At 31.2% G+C, this 17839-nt stretch overlaps 1 protein-coding gene across 21 annotated transcripts; it reads right to left on the reverse strand.

Moving 5' to 3' along the window:
* Positions 1-2079: 2079 nt before the first annotated feature.
* Positions 2080-13253, reverse strand: LOC114311657 (SNF2 domain-containing protein CLASSY 1-like). Of its 21 annotated transcripts, XM_082877041.1 has the most exons (11): positions 12436-13235; positions 12016-12202; positions 11432-11564; positions 11233-11310; positions 9773-9833; positions 8850-8927; positions 8189-8303; positions 7511-7764; positions 5206-6618; positions 4752-4907; positions 2080-4262 (listed from the first exon to the last, which is right to left on the reverse strand). In XM_082877041.1, the coding sequence occupies exons 7-11, from the start codon at positions 8220-8222 to the stop codon at positions 2319-2321; spliced, it is 3801 nt and encodes a 1266-aa protein (XP_082733167.1). In that variant the 5' UTR covers positions 8223-8303; positions 8850-8927; positions 9773-9833; positions 11233-11310; positions 11432-11564; positions 12016-12202; positions 12436-13235; the 3' UTR covers positions 2080-2318. The 21 variants fall into 21 exon arrangements, with proteins under 21 accessions (XP_082733167.1, XP_082733123.1, XP_082733120.1 ...); XM_082876997.1 differs by lacking the exon at positions 8189-8303 and having other exon boundaries at positions 11432-11559; XM_082876994.1 differs by lacking the exon at positions 8189-8303.
* Between the last annotated feature and the right edge of the window lie 4586 nt (positions 13254-17839).

A 17839-nucleotide genomic window follows, 5' to 3' on the forward strand; every position in this document is an offset into this window, starting at 1 on the left:
TTTATTTATTTATTTTACCAAATTAATTTTTATTATATATTTGAATGATAATCATGTAATGTGTATTTGTTAAGCTTTTAATGTGTAATCAATATATTTAATATATGAAATGTTTTTAGTTTTGAATTTTTTGATTTAATAGATTAGTTTAATAATGATATCAAAATTGTCGCTATATTTGACTTTTGAAAAAATAGAAACTAATTTAGTGAAAACAAAAACAACCGCCCATTACATGATTTTTATCCAAACACATAATAAAAATTAATTTGATAAAATAAATAAATAAATAAATGTCTAAAAGATGTATCAATTTTATATAATTTTATCTTTAGTGGGTAGAAATAATTTTTAAAAATTTTAAAATATTTTTTTGACATTTATTTTTGTCAAATTAGTTTATAATTTATCAAATTGATAATTTTGCCCTTAAAAAATTCAATGGTATCTTTAATTATCTTTATTTGAAATAAGATTTAAAATTCAGGATCAAACGTGTTTCAATTGAAAAATTAGAGACCAAAATGACACAAGCACCAAACTATAGAAACTGTTAGTGTAATTCACCCTATAATAAAATAATTACTATTAATTATTCATTAATGTTAGATATTATAAAAGAAATACCGTAAAAAATTTCATAAAAATTCTTTAGCTTTAGATTACATGCACAATAAAATACCACACACTGAATAAATGATGATAATTTTTCATAAAATATTTCATGATATTTCTTTCCTAATAAACATTATTCTTAATTATTTAATTATTATGGACAATAGGAAGGGAAAGGAGTAGTATGAAAAATTGAATTTAAACAAATAATTGCTTAAGATATCATTTTTTTCTTCTCTTGGCCTTCATTCGGCAGTACCAAAAAAAAAAAAAAAAGTAACGAATGAAGGTTTGGAGAAGAAAATTTTCCATAGGGAAAGTAAAATACGATTATTCTTAATTATTTGGTTATTATGGACAATTACATTTTATTTTATAAAATTGATAATTTAAATTTAACTATATTTACTGTTCATTTTATAAAATAAAATGTAATTGTTCTTATATTTATAATTATTTAATGAAGTTAAGCTTTTACATAAATGACTTTTATTACGCAACTTAGGAAATAGACAATTCAAATTATCAATACAAAATTAAATTGAAACTCATGAAAAGAGAAATGTACGAATAGATGAGGTATAAAGAATGTCGACCAATAATAGGGAACTACAAATTTATAACCACCTTTTGCTCCATTATTTTAAGAATATATATCACAATCTTTTGCTATCTTTTTCTAACCCATACCATTTTAGAGTTAAAAGAACATTGAAATTAAGCTAAAAAATGTCCTTTTTTCTTTTTTAACATTGGCCAAATGTATCTCCAATGAGACAGAGGCTTGTTTTGAAAAGTAGGGTGTACGTGATGTGATTTAGACGGTTTGAGAGTAAAAATATAAATTAAATAACAAATTAATAGATTGATAGATTGACAAATTAAACGATTTTGGACGGATTAATGTATTGAAAAATATTCTAATCAATTATCAACCCTTTATATAATATATAATACTAACTTGCATAATATTTTTTTATATATATAACACAAACTACTTTTACATAATATTTTTCATATATATAACTATTAATTTGTAATAAATTTCACATATTAAATTTATGTCACTCATTTTTACTTTGATATTCATTGTATGTTAAAAAATATAAATATATTAACTATAACGGAACGGATTCGATTTCAAAACGGTTTGTAAATTTTAAAATTTAAACCGTAATTAGAAAGTAATTTATAAATTTTAAAGTTTAAATTGCGATTAGCTATAAAGCGATGCGGATTGATGCGAAGCGGTACAGTTTTAATGGATTTGGGCAATATTTTACACAGTCCTATTAAGAAGTACGTTAAAAGTTAATTTTTTGATTTTTTTAAAAAAAATATGTAAAAAAAATAAAGAAGTAATGTAACCAAAGAAAAAAACAAAAACAAAAAAAAAAGCCGAAACTGAGTTGCCAAAACAACCAGAGTAATCATCTTATCAGTACCAGAGTTAAGTACTCGGTCTTATTTCAAATGTGCGACTCTTTCTACACTTTTTTCATTACTTCATGAAGATCAATGAATGTCAACAACAGGATATAGATAATACCATCTCAGATGAACAGCAAGAAGATAACCCATAAACATCAATTCTTATCAACAGCCATGAAAAAAAAATTAAAAATTATTTAGTTTTACTTAATCACGCATACAACAAGAAGCTGGTACTACCTAGATCAACCATTGTTATTATTCATGTCAATCTATTCTTTACCTCTCACTACTGCATTTGAAGCCCTTTCATTCTTCATGATCATATTGAACAATGTAGCCCGATCCTCTTCCACGATCTCTCTCAAGATATCGTCTTCAATTTTCTCTGCCTGCCATTGGGATGGGTCCTCCACGTGCTCCTCGCTGAAAATCATGCTCGACACCCACTCTTTCCATGTGGTTCTACTGTACTTCTCTTCTTCAAGAGTCCCTGTAGCCAAGAGCTGGTACACATACACCTCTTTTGCTTGACCGGGCCTAAAAGCCCGTGCAATCGCTTGCTTGCTCTTCGAAGGGTTCCACTCCGAATCTAGTAAGATCACACGCGATGCTGCAGTCAAACTAATCCCTTCAGCACAAGCAGTGATTGAAGCGAGCATCACTTTTGAGGACCCACCCGGTTCCTCAAACTTATCCATTACTCTGCCACGTTCGAAAAGTTCGAGGTCCCCTTGAAGGACCAAAACTTCATTGCCCTTCCGCCACCCATAGAATGCATCGAATATCTCTAGAAATAGATTAATCGGAGCAATGTTGTGGCAGAAGATCAGAACCTTCTCTTTCCTGATGATGCACCGAGGTATAAGGCTCATGACGAATCTCACTTTAGAACCCAACTTCAAATCGAACTTATATTTCTCAAGATCATCCAACACTTCCATGCTGAAGTATTGACTAGCACACACTGTAGTTCGGATCAACCAAGGATGTATCGAACCAAGAGTAATCAGAAGCTCCAATTCAAGTGGAAATCCTTTGTATGCAGGTCTTTGATTCTGAAGTCTTGTCAGAAGCTCTTGCTGGTACGGTGTTGATTTCATCATTAGGGTGTAACATTGTAAACCAGGAAGGTTGTCAGAGCTTCCACCTTCATGTACGTCTATAAAACCGCTCGTCAAATTCCTCAACACATTCAGACCTTGCATTCTTTCATCCACAACGCTTGAATCGATCTTCTTTGCAATTTTATCAATGAAGAACTTTCTCGCTCTGTTTTCAAGCGAAAAGCGTGTTTTTGCACCTTTCTTTCTCCTCTTGAACTTTGGGTCTAATTCCCTTAACACCTCACTAACGAAACTCGGTCTAGCCAAAGTGAGTGTGTTGAAATACTCTCCAAAATTGTTCTGAAACAATGTACCTGATAGCAAAATTCTCAGCCCTGTGTCAACCTTCATCAAAGCCTTCCTCAACCTCGATTTAGTGCTTCTCGGGTTGTGCCCCTCATCAAGTATAAGAATCCCGGGATTTTGCCGCAACACTTGGCCCATGTATTGTCTGTGAGCAAATTTCGAGTCTTCTCGTGTCAGTGTGAGAAAAGAGGTATAACCCATCAGAAGTACACTTGGTTGAGCAAGCCACTTCTGAATTTTCTCAAGGCAGTCTAAAATATGCATAACATCTTGGTTGGGTTTTGGTTCTCCAGGAGCTAATCTCAGCTTCTGCCTTAAGACTTCGCCTCTGTAGGTTCGACCACCATGGATTTGGTAAACCGGAATAGGAATTTCCCACTTAATTATTTCTTTGTACCAGGTATAGAGCGTTGTTTTCGGAGCAAGGACCAATGGGCGTGATCCAGGGAATAACTTCAAGTAGCTTACGAGGAATGCAATGATAAGCAAAGTTTTACCAGCCCCAGGAGAGTGAGAGATAACACAACCACCTCTTTTGTCGGCTGCTGGTTCCATAAGTGCCGGTACCAAAGAACCAGCAATGTTACGCCACAGAAATTCAAATGCTCTCTTTTGGTGGAAACGTAATTTTCTTTTAAGCTCAGGTATCAAGGCCCACACGTTGTCTTCCCCCTCTGATAAGGGTACATTGGAGTCAGCAGGAATGCATACAAGATCAAGCCCCACGTTGTCTTCATCTCGCTTATTCTCTGAATCTTCTTCATTGCGTTGCCCTGTGTTTGGCATCGAAATCTTGGATTGCAACTACACATTAAAGAGGAAAGGACTCTTATCAAGTAGACATTCATACAAAGAATGTTCCAAAAAGAAATATCTAACAGTAGAATCACTTATTCAGGTTGTTATTAGGCTTTGTTTAGTCCAGTTTCTTGCAAGCTAAAAGCTAATAATTAGAAGCATAAGCTAAAAACGCTCATTCCATGCTTTTCAATAAACTTTTTTTAGCTTATTTAAGCTATTTCATAAGCACTGCAACAAACATTCTGACATAGATTTCCAAAAAAAAAAAAAAGATTTAAAGAGAGAGAGAGAGAGAGAGAGAGAGAGAGAGAGAGAGAGGCCTCATAAGGTGCACCAAATAGGGCCTTAGTTGGTCTAGTTGGGACATTCCATTTTTTGCCAGCATATTCGGCCTATGAAGCACCACTAGGATGTTTGGAACATCAGTAATCCACCTAGAAGACTTGTAAGTAGTAGGTATGTAGGAAATACTTGAATCCAAACTAGACTTACAAAGGTTGGCGTGACATCTTTTATTTCAGTGAGCACAAAGCCACATAAATGGCATAGAATTCCAATTTCTTCATTGATTTTGTATTCATGTCGGCAAACTCCTCTGTGCTTGCTTGAATTTTGTGCAAGATCGGCAGGAATTTCAACATTGGAACCCTGAAAAGTGTTCCACTAGATTAATCATCAATCAATAAACAATTCAATAGGGAAATTGTGCCAAATTTAAAGCCCCCCGTGTCATCAGTACTCTAAAAGCTCTGTTTGAAAGTTGAATAGTATGCTTTTGATTATATATTTCAGGCTTCAGCTCTAGAAATTATACTGAATAGAAACTTCTGATACAACAAATGGCAGAAACGACTATCCAAAACACCCTTACAACTTTCAGTTACAACCAAGTACATAACATCAAAACCAGTATAAGATCCTGGAAAAAAAAAATCAAAAACCATACCTCATCATCCTCAAGAAGATAAGCCGACGCCATGCAAAGTTCCATTTCCTTCCACAACATTTCAATTTCTGAGTTTTCTTCCTCGTTTATTGAGGAGGGCACATCACTGCTGTCCCTTTGGTTCGAGGATTTTGCTGCCTGGAATTCTTTCCACTTGTCAATAATTAGTGGTTGCTCTTTATTAATTGTGGATTTTATGTTCTCCATACATCTCTTTATCGTTTCCCTGTACATACTCGCACTAAAGGATCTTCTTCTATTAGTTCCTGCGTCACGGAAACTCTCCCTTTTTAAAAATATAGAAAAATTCCTTCTAATTCGAAATTTCTTACGTGAACCTTTCCAGTGAAATCTACCATCAGCCTCTGTAAAATCTAACTCAGAAGTGCTCTTTCTATGTACCCTAAGGCTACCATTTAAGTAAATATACTTGGAACCTGTTTCACCAGTATCTCCTGAATAATTCCGAGGAATCTCAGCATCAAGAGGATCCTCCACATGGACCATTTGATTAGTTTCATCAGGCACAGGAACGATAGCAAGTTGCATTTGATCTTTTCTATGATAAGTAAGTTGTGCTTGATGTTCTCTTCTATTTGATGCAACTGAATCGATCTCTCTTGATTTGATCATACTCCGGCACTCCAAAAGATTATCACAGGAATACTTCGAGTGGTCCCTTTCATCGAACTTAGAATTCTTGTCCGAATAATATGCATGATCAGCCTGGATTGAGAGTGCCAATGGCATTTCTTCATATTCCCATCTGTATGTTTTATGTGTCCCTATTCGAGTCGCATCAATATCCGACTCGGGCAAATCATCACAACCTAAGTAACGTTCAGGTTGTACATAGCGACGCTTGGATCGCCGCAAACCCATTGGATCATAAAATGAAGATGGTTCACCTTCATTCATGCCAAGATCAGTTTCCTTCTCTGGAGTAAAGGGCACAAGAATGGGGACTGAAACTTCGTTCTCTAATTTAAAATTCAAAGCTTTTGAATGGCTTTCTGGATTTGGCGAACCATCATCACAATCATCATCCAAAATCTGATAGACAATCCTGTTTTGAATCGCCCTTACATCAAAATCAATTTGCTTCAAAACGGATGCAACAAGTAGCCAAGAAATATCAGCCGAGAATTTTCCAGTAAACAATTTATATTTTTGCAGTGAAGAGCAATCCTCAGAGAATTCCCAACGGTAATGCTCATTTTCACAAGGCTTCCATTCAGGTTTTTGAAGGATGGAAATTTGATCAAGTTGCACCAAGACGGTCTCTTTACTGAGGGTTTTCTTTGCCATATCAAGAGGACCTTGTGTAACATAAAAGCTAACATAAAATTGGCAAGTACATTTAGGTTCATGAGGCTTCCTCTCGATAGAATTTATTTTAGCATCCACCCAGATCTACATCAGAAAAACGTAGAAGATAATAATCTTGCAATATGACATATACACTTGTCAAAGCAAGCCAATTTATACAGAGGCAAACATGTATGTCTAAACTAAACAAACCAAGTATTTCATGAAGAAATAACTTGACTAAGAACAGGTTGAGCATGGAAGGAGAATCAAAGAGATGACCAGCGAAAGTAGGCTAAAAAACAAAATCACTTGTCTTGTGTATTGCAATAATGAGGGAATCTTAAAAAATTTAGACATATTTGGTCAATTGCAATACTTGTGTCACTATCTCCCTGTGCTAGCATGAGTTATTTTATGGGGCAAAGAAGTACAAAAATGGGTGCAAGTAGTGTATTAGGTAACACCGCAGCACCAGAATCTGTATATTGTCCAAAAAAACAAGGCATGGAATGGTCCATATGGTACGATTACAGCAAAACAAAATCTACAAAAGAGTATCAAATTAGTAAACTAGAACATAGAAACTTCAAATTCATCAAAGATATGATGTAAAGGGACAGAAATTGCGAGCACTCATGCATAATCAAGGCAATAGTATAAATTGTAAACTATTGCATGCCCAACCAGAAGGAATGGCACTCACTAGAAGTGCCGATTCATGCAAGCAAACAGACCCCTATTATGCAAACTATTAACCTAGGCATTTCCAGACACAAGAAAGATTTATCAAATCTGAAGACGTTAAAAGAGTAAAATAAGTGGGATTGTATATTTGCTGCAACATATTACTTAAACTACCACAACATAATGCACAGACATCAAATATCAACTCACTAACAGTAACAGTGTGATGTGAACTATGTTGTGGTCAAACTTTACAATGTTACAAAGCACAGAATTTAGCAGCTCCAGGCAAAAATAAATGGGGACTTACTGGATCCTGATTTTCATCATCACTTGAATCTTCAGTACCTTGAGGGGTCGATAGCACACAAATATCAAGTCCAGGCCTTAGAAAGCAGGTGCAATCTGACAAAGTGGCTTTTCTTGATCTTATTCGCAAGTTGGAGATGGGAACATTTTCTTCAATCAAATCTCCATAATCAAACAAAAGCATGGTTATGACCCCATTCCTAATTTGTAAGCGCTCCACAGTTTTCCATGAGCCAAAGTAATATGCCTCAAAAGCTGTCAGATGGCATATCAATAATGCCATTAGAACAACAGGGCAGAAGCATTCCAGTATTAAATTATGGGGCAAAATATTTACTGGCAGTTGGAAGTCACAAGAATAATCCATTTAGTTATGCCTAGTGGTTAAAAATCTATTTTTCCGTGTCAAAAAAAAAAATTTTGAATGGATCCATATGTGTTTCTTGGCACCAAATGATATTGAGTAATTTCTCAAAAAATTGAGACATAACCTACATTCTATGCTCTAACATCACTTCATCATTCAATTTCAAAATACCCCACCACTGAATCTTACAAATAAAACACAAAACACGTTTAAATTAACCTAAGACATAAGTGAAAAGCTATAAATAAATAAAAAATTAAAAAATCAAATTGGTCAATCCAGTGGTCTGACCATGTCCCAACAGGAACTTACCAAGTAATTCTGTTTGGCTCAATTTATAAACCATATTTTATTGAGAATCACTTCATCTGATGACCAGCCAGTTTTGATGATCTTTTTAAGAACTAGTTACAGTTACAGATAGTACCTAGGAAAAAGATTTTCAGTAATTCAACATCACGATCGCTTAAACAGCATGCTTCAAGGTGACGTGCATTTTCTTGGACATATAAAAGAACTCCACTAATTACAGGGTCAGTAAAATATTCTAACAAATCAAATACTGTATACAAAAAATGCATATACCTTAAAATTTTGTGCAAGTTATTGGGTATAAGTCTATGGCTCTTTGTTACACAATACTCTACAACCTCAACGCCATAATTTTAGTTTTCTGGCTTGACTGATCAAGAAATTTCAAGATTTATTGAGTAATTCGATATACAATTGGTTTAAACAGGTCAATTCAAGTAAGTTTGGCACGTCATCACAATGTCAAATTTAGGTAGCGCTGACTGCTGAGTCATGAAAAGTAAATTTATCAAGGGTTTATACGTTATACTAGGGCTAATTCCTAATTACTTCAAAAATCAACAAAGTAATCAATAGAGCTTGGATTGACCTGTTTAAATGGTAATGTTGATAAAAAAAAGGGAAAACGAGTAAAAAGAGGAGGCAGCGAGTTCATGCTTACGGCTTGCATCGAATGGATGCGTGCTTTGATGTATATTCCTTCTCTTCATGACCGCTTAACAAATGACCTCAATCGTCCCTACAATCCCAGCAAAACATCCAGAATAAAGTTCTGCACATGCAATTATTTTCATAGCAGTTGGCAATTCATGCTATAAATGTGATAATTATAACAATGGTGATGGTAACAACAATAATCAATAAACAAAAGGCCAAAAAGGTATAGGCTGAACGGTGTATAATTATCTTCTTTTCACTTGGAGCCCACTGCTGCCATTCACGGGCCCTTAATCATCCACATGGATCATAACCTAAATTTTTAGGCAATTCTGCACTGAACACGCAAATTTATTTCTATGACACAAATCTGAAAAAATTCGAACTATATTTATGGCAAAAATCTGTAAAAAAATTTAAAACCAACATGATGCACAGCATACAGCCTAATCCAACAGAGAAGACTCATCTCACTCACTCTCCTGACTCTATTTCCCTGCTAACAAACAGACCAAAAGCTTAAATTACCAATAATAATCATGTGTACACCGCAATCACATTTTATCATTTTGGTATAAACAACAAGACTTTACTAGCTAACAAGAATTTCCCAGAAACCCCATGTTGCCAAATCAATCCTTCTTCCTAAAAATCGAGAGAGAGAGAGAGAGAGAGAGAGAGAGAGAGAGAGAGAGAGAGAGTTAACCATAGCGGGCTCTGCAAAAATGTATGCATATTTTTCTGAACATAATAATCAACAAAAATCCATGATAATAAAAATAATAATAATAATTTACTTCAAATAGCAAACACCAAAATCCCCAAAAAAGGAAAGGGAAAGTTGAAATGAGTAAAAAAAAATGAAGACGAACTTACCAAATTGAGGTAGCAAAAGTGAAATGAGTAAAAAAATGAAGATGAATTTACCAAATTGAGGTAGCGAAAGTCAAAAGCTAGCACGATCACGCAAAGTTGGAGTGAAATTTACCTGGAAAAAGGAAATGATAGAAAACAAATAGACTAAAAATCAGAGAAAATTTATAAAAAAAAAAAAAAAACAAGAATCGGAACACATACGCACAGTTGAAATTGAGTGTTTACTAGTAGAAATGCATCGGAAAAAAGACTCAAAAAAATTTACAAATAAGTGGTAAACTTTACACATTAATAATTAAACACAAGCTTTTCCATGATTTTGTAATATATTTTCCATCGTACCACTGATGGCTAATTTCCCCTATCAATAATGACATTAGAACAACAGAGCTGAATCATTCCAGTATTAAATTATGGGGAAAAATATTTACTGGCACTTGGAAGTCACAAGAATAATCCATTTAGTAATGCCTAGACTAAAAATCAGAGAAAATTTAAAAAAAAAAAAAAAACAAGAATCGGAACACATACACACAGTTGAAATTGAGTGTTTACTAGTAGAAATGCATCGGAAAAAAGACTCAAAAAAATTTACAAATAAGTGGTAAACTTTACACATTAATAATTAAACAAAAGCTTTTCCATGATTTTGTAATATATTTTCCATCGTACCACTGATGGCTAATTTCCCCTATCAATAATGACATTAGAACAACAGAGCTGAATCATTCCAGTATTAAATTATGGGGAAAAATATTTACTGGCACTTGGAAGTCACAAGAATAATCCATTTAGTAATGCCTAGAGGTTAAAAATCTATTTTCATGTCAAAAAAAAAAAAAAAAAATTGAATATATATGTGTTTCTTGGCACCAAATGATATCGAGTAATTTCGATGTTCTAACATCACTTTATCATTCAATTTCAAGATAACCCATCACTGAATCTTACAAATAAAACACAAAACAATTAAAGATGTTGAAATTAACCTAAATGTTGTGATTGCTTAAACAGCATGCTTCAAGGTGACACGTGCATTTTCTTGGACATACAAAAGAACTCCACTAATTACAGGGTCAGTAAAATATTCTAACAAATCAAATACTGTATACAAAAAATGCATAGACCATAAAATTGTGAGCAAGTTATTGGGTATAAATATATGGCTCTTTGTTAAACAATACTCTAAAGCCATAAGTTCAGTTTTCTGGCCTGACTGATAAAGAAATTTTAAGATTTGTTGACTGATTCGATTTGTATACAATTGGTTTAAACAGGTCAATTCAAGTAGTTTGGCACGTTTGTTGCAAAATCAAATTCAGGCAGTGCTGACTACTGAGTCATGAAAAGTAAAATTTATCAAGGGTTTATACTTTATATAGGGCTAATTCCTAATTACTTCAAAAATCAACAAAGTAATCAATAGAGCTTGGATCGACCTGTTTAAATGGTAATGTCGATAAGAAAAAGGGAAAACGAGTAAAAAGAGGAGGCAGGGAGTTCATGCTTACGGCTTGCATCAAATGGATGCGTGCTTCGATGTATATTCCTTCTCTTCATGTCTGCTTAGCAAGTGGCCTCAATAGTCCCTACACTCCCAGCAAAACATTCGGTATAAAGTTCTGTACCTTCAATACTTTCATAGAAGTTGGTAATTCAGGCTACATGTAATAATTATAACAATGGTGATGGAAAAAACAATCAACAAACCAAAAGGCCAAAAGGGTGTCGGCCGAATGGTGTATAATTATCTTCTTTTCACTTGGAGCACTACCGCCATTCCCGGGTACTTAAGCATCCACATCGATCATATATCTAACCAAAATTTTTAGGCGATTCTGCACTGAACATGCAAATTTATTTCTATGACACAAATCTTAAAAAATTCAAACTATATTTATGGCGTGAATCTGTAAAAAAATTTAAAACCAACATGATGCACAACATACAGCCTAATCCAACAGAGAAGACTCATCTCATTCACTCACTCTCCTGACTCTGTTTCCCAGCTAACAAACAGACCAAAAGCTTACCTTACCAATAATCATGTGTACACCCAGTCACATTTTATCATTTTGGTATTAAAAAACCAAGACTTTACCAGCTAACAAGAATTTCCCAGAACCCCATGTCTCCAAATCAATCCTTTTTTCTAAAAATCAAGAGAGAGAGAGAGAGAGAAAGAGAAGAACATAACCATAGCTGGCTCTGCAAAAATGTATCCATATTTTTCTGAACATAATATTCAACAAAAATCCATGATAATCAAAATGAATAAATAATTAATAATTTACTTGAGGCATCAAACAACCAAAATCCTCATAAAAAGGAAATGAAAAGGGCGGGGAGAGGGGAAATGCTGAAATGAGTAAAAAAATGAAGACGAACTTAGAGCATCTCCAATGGCAAGCTATTGGAGCTGCCATTGTCAAAATTTGACGAGGGTCTCCCAAAATCTTGCTCCAGTGAGCTGCTATAACCCTGCCAAATTTGGCAATTGTCAAACTTGCTACATCATCCAAGTAAACAGAATTTGGCTTCAAAATTTCCATGGAACAAATAAACACAGTGGGGAAAATCCAGCAACAACACAATAATATAAAAATAAATAAATTTGCCATTACAATAGATTTTTGGAGAAATTATTACCATAACACTAACAAACAAATAAAAATATATTTAAAAAAAAAACTAATAAATTCAAGGAATCTCACCCTTGAAAGATCATACGTAGAATTCATCATCCCTCTCCTTCCATTGTCGTCATCAGAGAAGGTTGATTAAGGTTTGAGTTTGGGTTTTGGAGGGTTTCAATTAGAGAGGGTGAAGCAGAGATTGAGAGAGAGAGAGGGTGAGGCAGAGATGGAGACGAGTACAACCACCCTTCCGAGCAAAACAACCGCTCTTTGGTGCGCGATCAAGGAGACGAATTTTGGTGGGATGAGGTGATTGATTGAGGAGACGGCGGCAAACGACAGCGGATTTTGGTGGGATGAGGCTGTTGATGAAGTAGGGTTAGAGAAGTTGGAGGAAGACGAAGGAGATTGAGAGAGAGAGAGAGAGAGAGAGAGAGAGAGAGAGAGGCGTTGGGGTGAAATTTACCTGGAAAATGGAAATGATAGAAAACAAACAGATCAAGAATCAAAGAAAATCGAAGAAAACGAGAATCAGAACACACACACACACAGAGATAGTTGAAATTGAGCGTTTACTAGTAGAAATGCATCGGAGACAGGACTCAAAAAAAAAACAAAACAAAACAAAAAGCAAAAAGGTGCGGCGGAGAAATCTATGGAGGACTGACAGGAGATTCTTGGGAGTCGTATTGAATTGATTTTTAGGAAAAGCTTTTTCTGCATGAGGACGAGAGGGCACTGGAAAAAAGGTTAAGAGCACGGAGCACACAGCACTGTGAAAGCAGAGCAGAGAGAGTACGGTTGTTGTTGGGTCACGCAATAAAAAGGAAAGACAAAAGTAATAAATTGAGGAGAATCGGAAGGGTAGTTTTGGGACTGAAATTAATGCACCCACTAGTCTGTGTATTGTAGGGTTGTTATTGGCTTAAAATCTCACCGTTGGATTAGGAGAGTTGGTGTTATGGATTGGTGCCATGTAACCGAAAATCTGCATTTACCGATCCTACCTGTTTATAAATTACAAACACCAGCCTATCCCCCGTATTATGACAAGATAATTATAAATATTTATATTTATTTTAGATTTTTTTAATATATAAATTTTATTTTTAAAGTTTTTTATAAAAATAATTTAATAATTTTATCATTAATTATAATGTATGGGAAAAGTAATTATGTATGTGTTATATTTATAATTATTTATATGATGGGATTTTAAATGGTGATCAGAAATTTTTTTGACCAAATCAATATATGTAGGTATGTGGAAAAACATGTGGATTGAAAAAAATTAATAAATGCTGATCAGGAGATTTTAACCAAATCAATAAATGCTGATTTTTTTTTAAATAAAAAATTAAAAAAATTAAGATTGAAATATTAGAGCTCCCACAAGGTATCCCTTTTTTCTTAGTATATACTAGTGGCAACCCGTGCTATGTATGAGACTTTATAAATTAAAAAAAAAAATCATTATAATTATCTTGAAGTAATTTAATATTTTATCTTACAGTATACATGAAATTTATAAGTTAACTTTTATGTTTATAACTTTTTAAATTATTAGTTTAAAAAATTAAATATATATATATATATAGCGCAATTTTGATAATTTGTATTAAAAAAAATTAAACTTGATTAAATGAGACTAATTGAGTTATGACATACATCTTCTTATTATGAAAATATACAAATTTAAAAGTTATAATTAAAACAAATATATAATTTTATTATTAAATATTAAGTGAAGTGATATTTAACAATAATTAATATGATGTTTTTATTATTAATCTAATAATTTAAGCTACATTTTTTTTTATTTCAATTTATAACTAAAAATACAATATAAATATAATACATACACGAATTTCTAGTCTTTATGAATAAGAAGGTTTTAAAATATTTTCAAACTTTCATCATTTTCTTTTCTTTTCTTTTTTATCTAATTGGATTTTAAATTTGAATAAAAATTTTGATTTGATATGAATTACTTTAACTTTTTCATTAAATTTTTATCAATTTTTAAAAGAATTTTCATTCTTAGCCCAATTTTTTTTCTTTTCACCAATTTTGATGAAAAAACAATAATTTTCAACGTTTCATCTTTTTAAATTTTTATCAAATTATAATTTGATTAAAAAAAATATATTAAGGGTTGAAAATTCTCTTAATTAGAATTATAGTGAAATAACATCTTGAAATAATCAAAGTTTGAGTATGTGGTTGGTTGAAATGTATAATTTAATTAATTCTCTTCTCATATTTATATAAAAATTGACACTTATGACTATATCATTATAAGTTGGATTATGAAAAAAAATTTAGGATGTCAAACATTTTTCATTTGTAAATATCTTACATATTAAAAAATGAAAAAATGAAAAAAAAAATGTGTAGCTTTTTGATATGTGTTTATCAGTTTTGTTTTATGGACATAAATAATTTATGTTTCAATTTAAAAAACTAAAAAGTAAAAAAAAAAAATAGGTTTTTTAGAGATAAAGAAACCATATAACTCTTCTATATACTATTAAGATGGACTATTTTAATCCCATAAAAAATAGAAATTATATTTAGAGATTATCTCTATATATTATGCTATTATATACAACTTTCATTTTCAATTAATTGAATTATAATTAACAAACTAACAAATAGCAGCAATGGTCTAATGGGATAGAAAGAGGATAAAAATAAAAAATACAATAATATTTAAAAGTTTTAAATTTACCTAGTTATGAAAAAATCTAATGTTATAGTAAAATTTTGAATTCTCAATAAATTCACATTTTTTATAAAATAAAAAATTTGACGCCCATTTTTTTTATTTCAATTTTATGGTCTTCATTGAAGAAAACAAAATCTGATAAAAATCCTTAGTATGGAATGGACATAGATACTTTGATTGCAACCATAATCACCAATAATTCTTCTTTACCATGCATACCTGTAAACAAACATATAAATCTCACTAAAACTGAAACCAAAACCAAAACCAAAACCAAGCTAACAATAGAAAAAGAGAATCACACAGGGAAAAAATAAAATTAAAAAATAAATAAATTTATAGTGTGGGAGAATATTACTTTCAACAATTTAAACCTCACCTAACCCAATCTGTTAGCTCTTTTGCCAGTGCACACAAAGTTTAAGAGTTGGGATGACAAATCAAATTATTTTTTAAATAAGACTTGAAAATTGATTAATTTGTCTTATTAGGTGATTTAAAATTTTGATATATACATAAGAAACATAGATATTATATACTAAATCATAATTCAAATTTAGATATTGTCATTTTTTTTTTTTGATCCATATCTAAATTCTTATCTTTTTTATTTTTATGTGGTTTCTATTCGGGTTTTTTTTTTCAATTTATTTAAGATAGAGTTGTGGGGTTCTATTTTTTTAATTTAATTTAATTTAGTTGTGGCTTCTATTTGTTTTTAATTATTATTATTTAAGTAAGTTATGATGTGAGTAAGATATGTGATAGACATTTAAGTTTTATTGATTTAAAGTATAATGATGGGACATATTTTCAAATTAAATTTGTTTAGATAAACTTTAAAGATTTTTAAAATTTAAAATTGGATTTTGAGATGCAAAAGAAAGATTTTAACTAAATAAATAAAAAACAAATTTATTAATTTTATCTATTTGTATATCTGATTTTGGTTCCTTTTTTTTATGTTATAATATAATATATAAGATATAGATAGATATCTGCAACTTTCATGAAAAATATTATCTATTTTTTTGGGAAGAAAGAAGGAAGACAAGTTTTAATATATTTTTTTTTAAATCGATGAAAGAGATTAGGATTGTGAGATTACGAAATATTTTTGTTATTAAATAAATAAATTAGTCAATAGTTTTTTTAATCTATTTTATAAATTAAAAAGTCAATAATTTTAGAAAATTAATTAATTTGTCTCATTAAGTTATTTAAAATTTTGATTGATATCTATCAAAAAAATAGATAATTATGTTAGTAAATCATAATTTAAATTTAGATGTTATATCTTTTTCAGATCCATAGCTAAATTCTTATTTTCTTTATTTTTGTGTGTAACCATAATGTATGGGAGAAATCGAAAAGAGTGCTGCAATAATTATAAGAGAAGTCAAAAAGGTTTGTGGGTTAGGAAAAGTCAATAAATGTTGAGGTTTTTTTTTTTAAATTAAAAAATTAGGATTAGGATATTAGAACTCTCACAAAACTTGTAGATTAGAAACCTCTTTTACTTATATAATATATAGATATAGATATAGATATGGATATTTTTTTTATTTAAAATAAATAATGTCAACCTTTCACAATGAATAATATAAAATGGACATTTTTAATGATTTACTTTGTTTATTTTTTTCGATTTGATTATTCATAAAGATTAATACGATAATCATTATCATATGATTTTATTATATAATACTTCAAAAGAAAATTAAAATTATATTTGGCATTCATTTTTTAACTGGGTGATTGTTCTGTGCCCGCACGATAAATCACCTCAAGTCCTTCATTTTTATAGATAAAAATAATAAAATTATGTGATTATATTTATTAAATCAATTTAATTTTTTTTAATAAATAATTTATCCACCGAGACATAAAAATGGATGAATAAATAATTGAAACATAATACATAACTCTTAGGCTCCGTTTGGGAACAGGTTAATTTAGTAATTTTTTGACTATTTGACTAAAATATGAGCTAAAAAAAATTAGTATGTTTGGGATGACTTTTTGACTTTTTACGAAAAGATGTGTAAAAAGTAGAGAGAAAAGAGAATCTTTGATTTTTTGATATGAGTTGTTGGCTTTTTGATTAATTTAATAACTTTTTGACTTTTTGACTAAAATGGAGGTTCCCAAACGAGACCTTAATGGGCCAAACAAGATTATTCAAGGGGAAATTTCTTGTAAGGGTAAACTATAAAATAATTAGAAATAAGTGGTAAATTATATAAATATTAATAATTAAAATTATAAATTTTTTTAATTAATATGTAATATTTTTAAAAAAAAATTCCAGCAATGGATAATATCTCCATACCAATGTGGAATTGATTAGTGAAATTGCTAGCGCGAAATCTAAGAAATTTGTTTCGATGGCACGTATTTTTATAAAAACGTACAAACCACTTTAAATTTAATAATGTACGAACCACTTTAAATTTAATAATAAATATCTCTAAGATAAGGCAATAAATGTACAATAATATAACTTATTAGCCGTTTATTATGGATTATTTTGAGGAGGTGGTTAAGAGTGATTTTTTAATTTTTAATCAAGTTTTTGTTACTTTTTTAAGAAGTTATTTGAAAAGTTAGTAAAAAATTATTTTTTTAATTAATAATTTTTAATGTTGTTACATCATCCTGTCATAATGTAAAATGACCAAAATATCTCATTTCCATTTGCAATTTATAGAATTTAACCTCGCGTGAGTATCCATCTCTCTGTCTCTCTCTCTC

This window comes from Camellia sinensis, chromosome 1 (genome assembly GCF_055761805.1).
Source record: "Camellia sinensis isolate YWXY chromosome 1, ASM5576180v1, whole genome shotgun sequence".
In the NCBI taxonomy this organism is placed as follows: domain Eukaryota; kingdom Viridiplantae; phylum Streptophyta; class Magnoliopsida; order Ericales; family Theaceae; genus Camellia; species Camellia sinensis.

What these genes read in the sequence shown, in the direction of transcription:
- LOC114311657 (XM_082876998.1), bottom strand. Translation starts at nt 8,898, where the DNA reads ATGAAGAGAAGGAATATACATCAAAGCACGCATCCATTCGATGCAAGC. An exon ending in ATCTTCTTGAGGATGATGAG is followed by an intron (nt 4,908 to 5,205) that starts GTATGGTTTTTG and finishes AACACTTTTCAG; the next exon opens with GGTTCCAATGTTGAAATTCC. An exon ending in AAGATGTCACGCCAACCTTT is followed by an intron (nt 4,263 to 4,751) that starts GTAAGTCTAGTT and finishes TTTAATGTGTAG; the next exon opens with TTGCAATCCAAGATTTCGAT.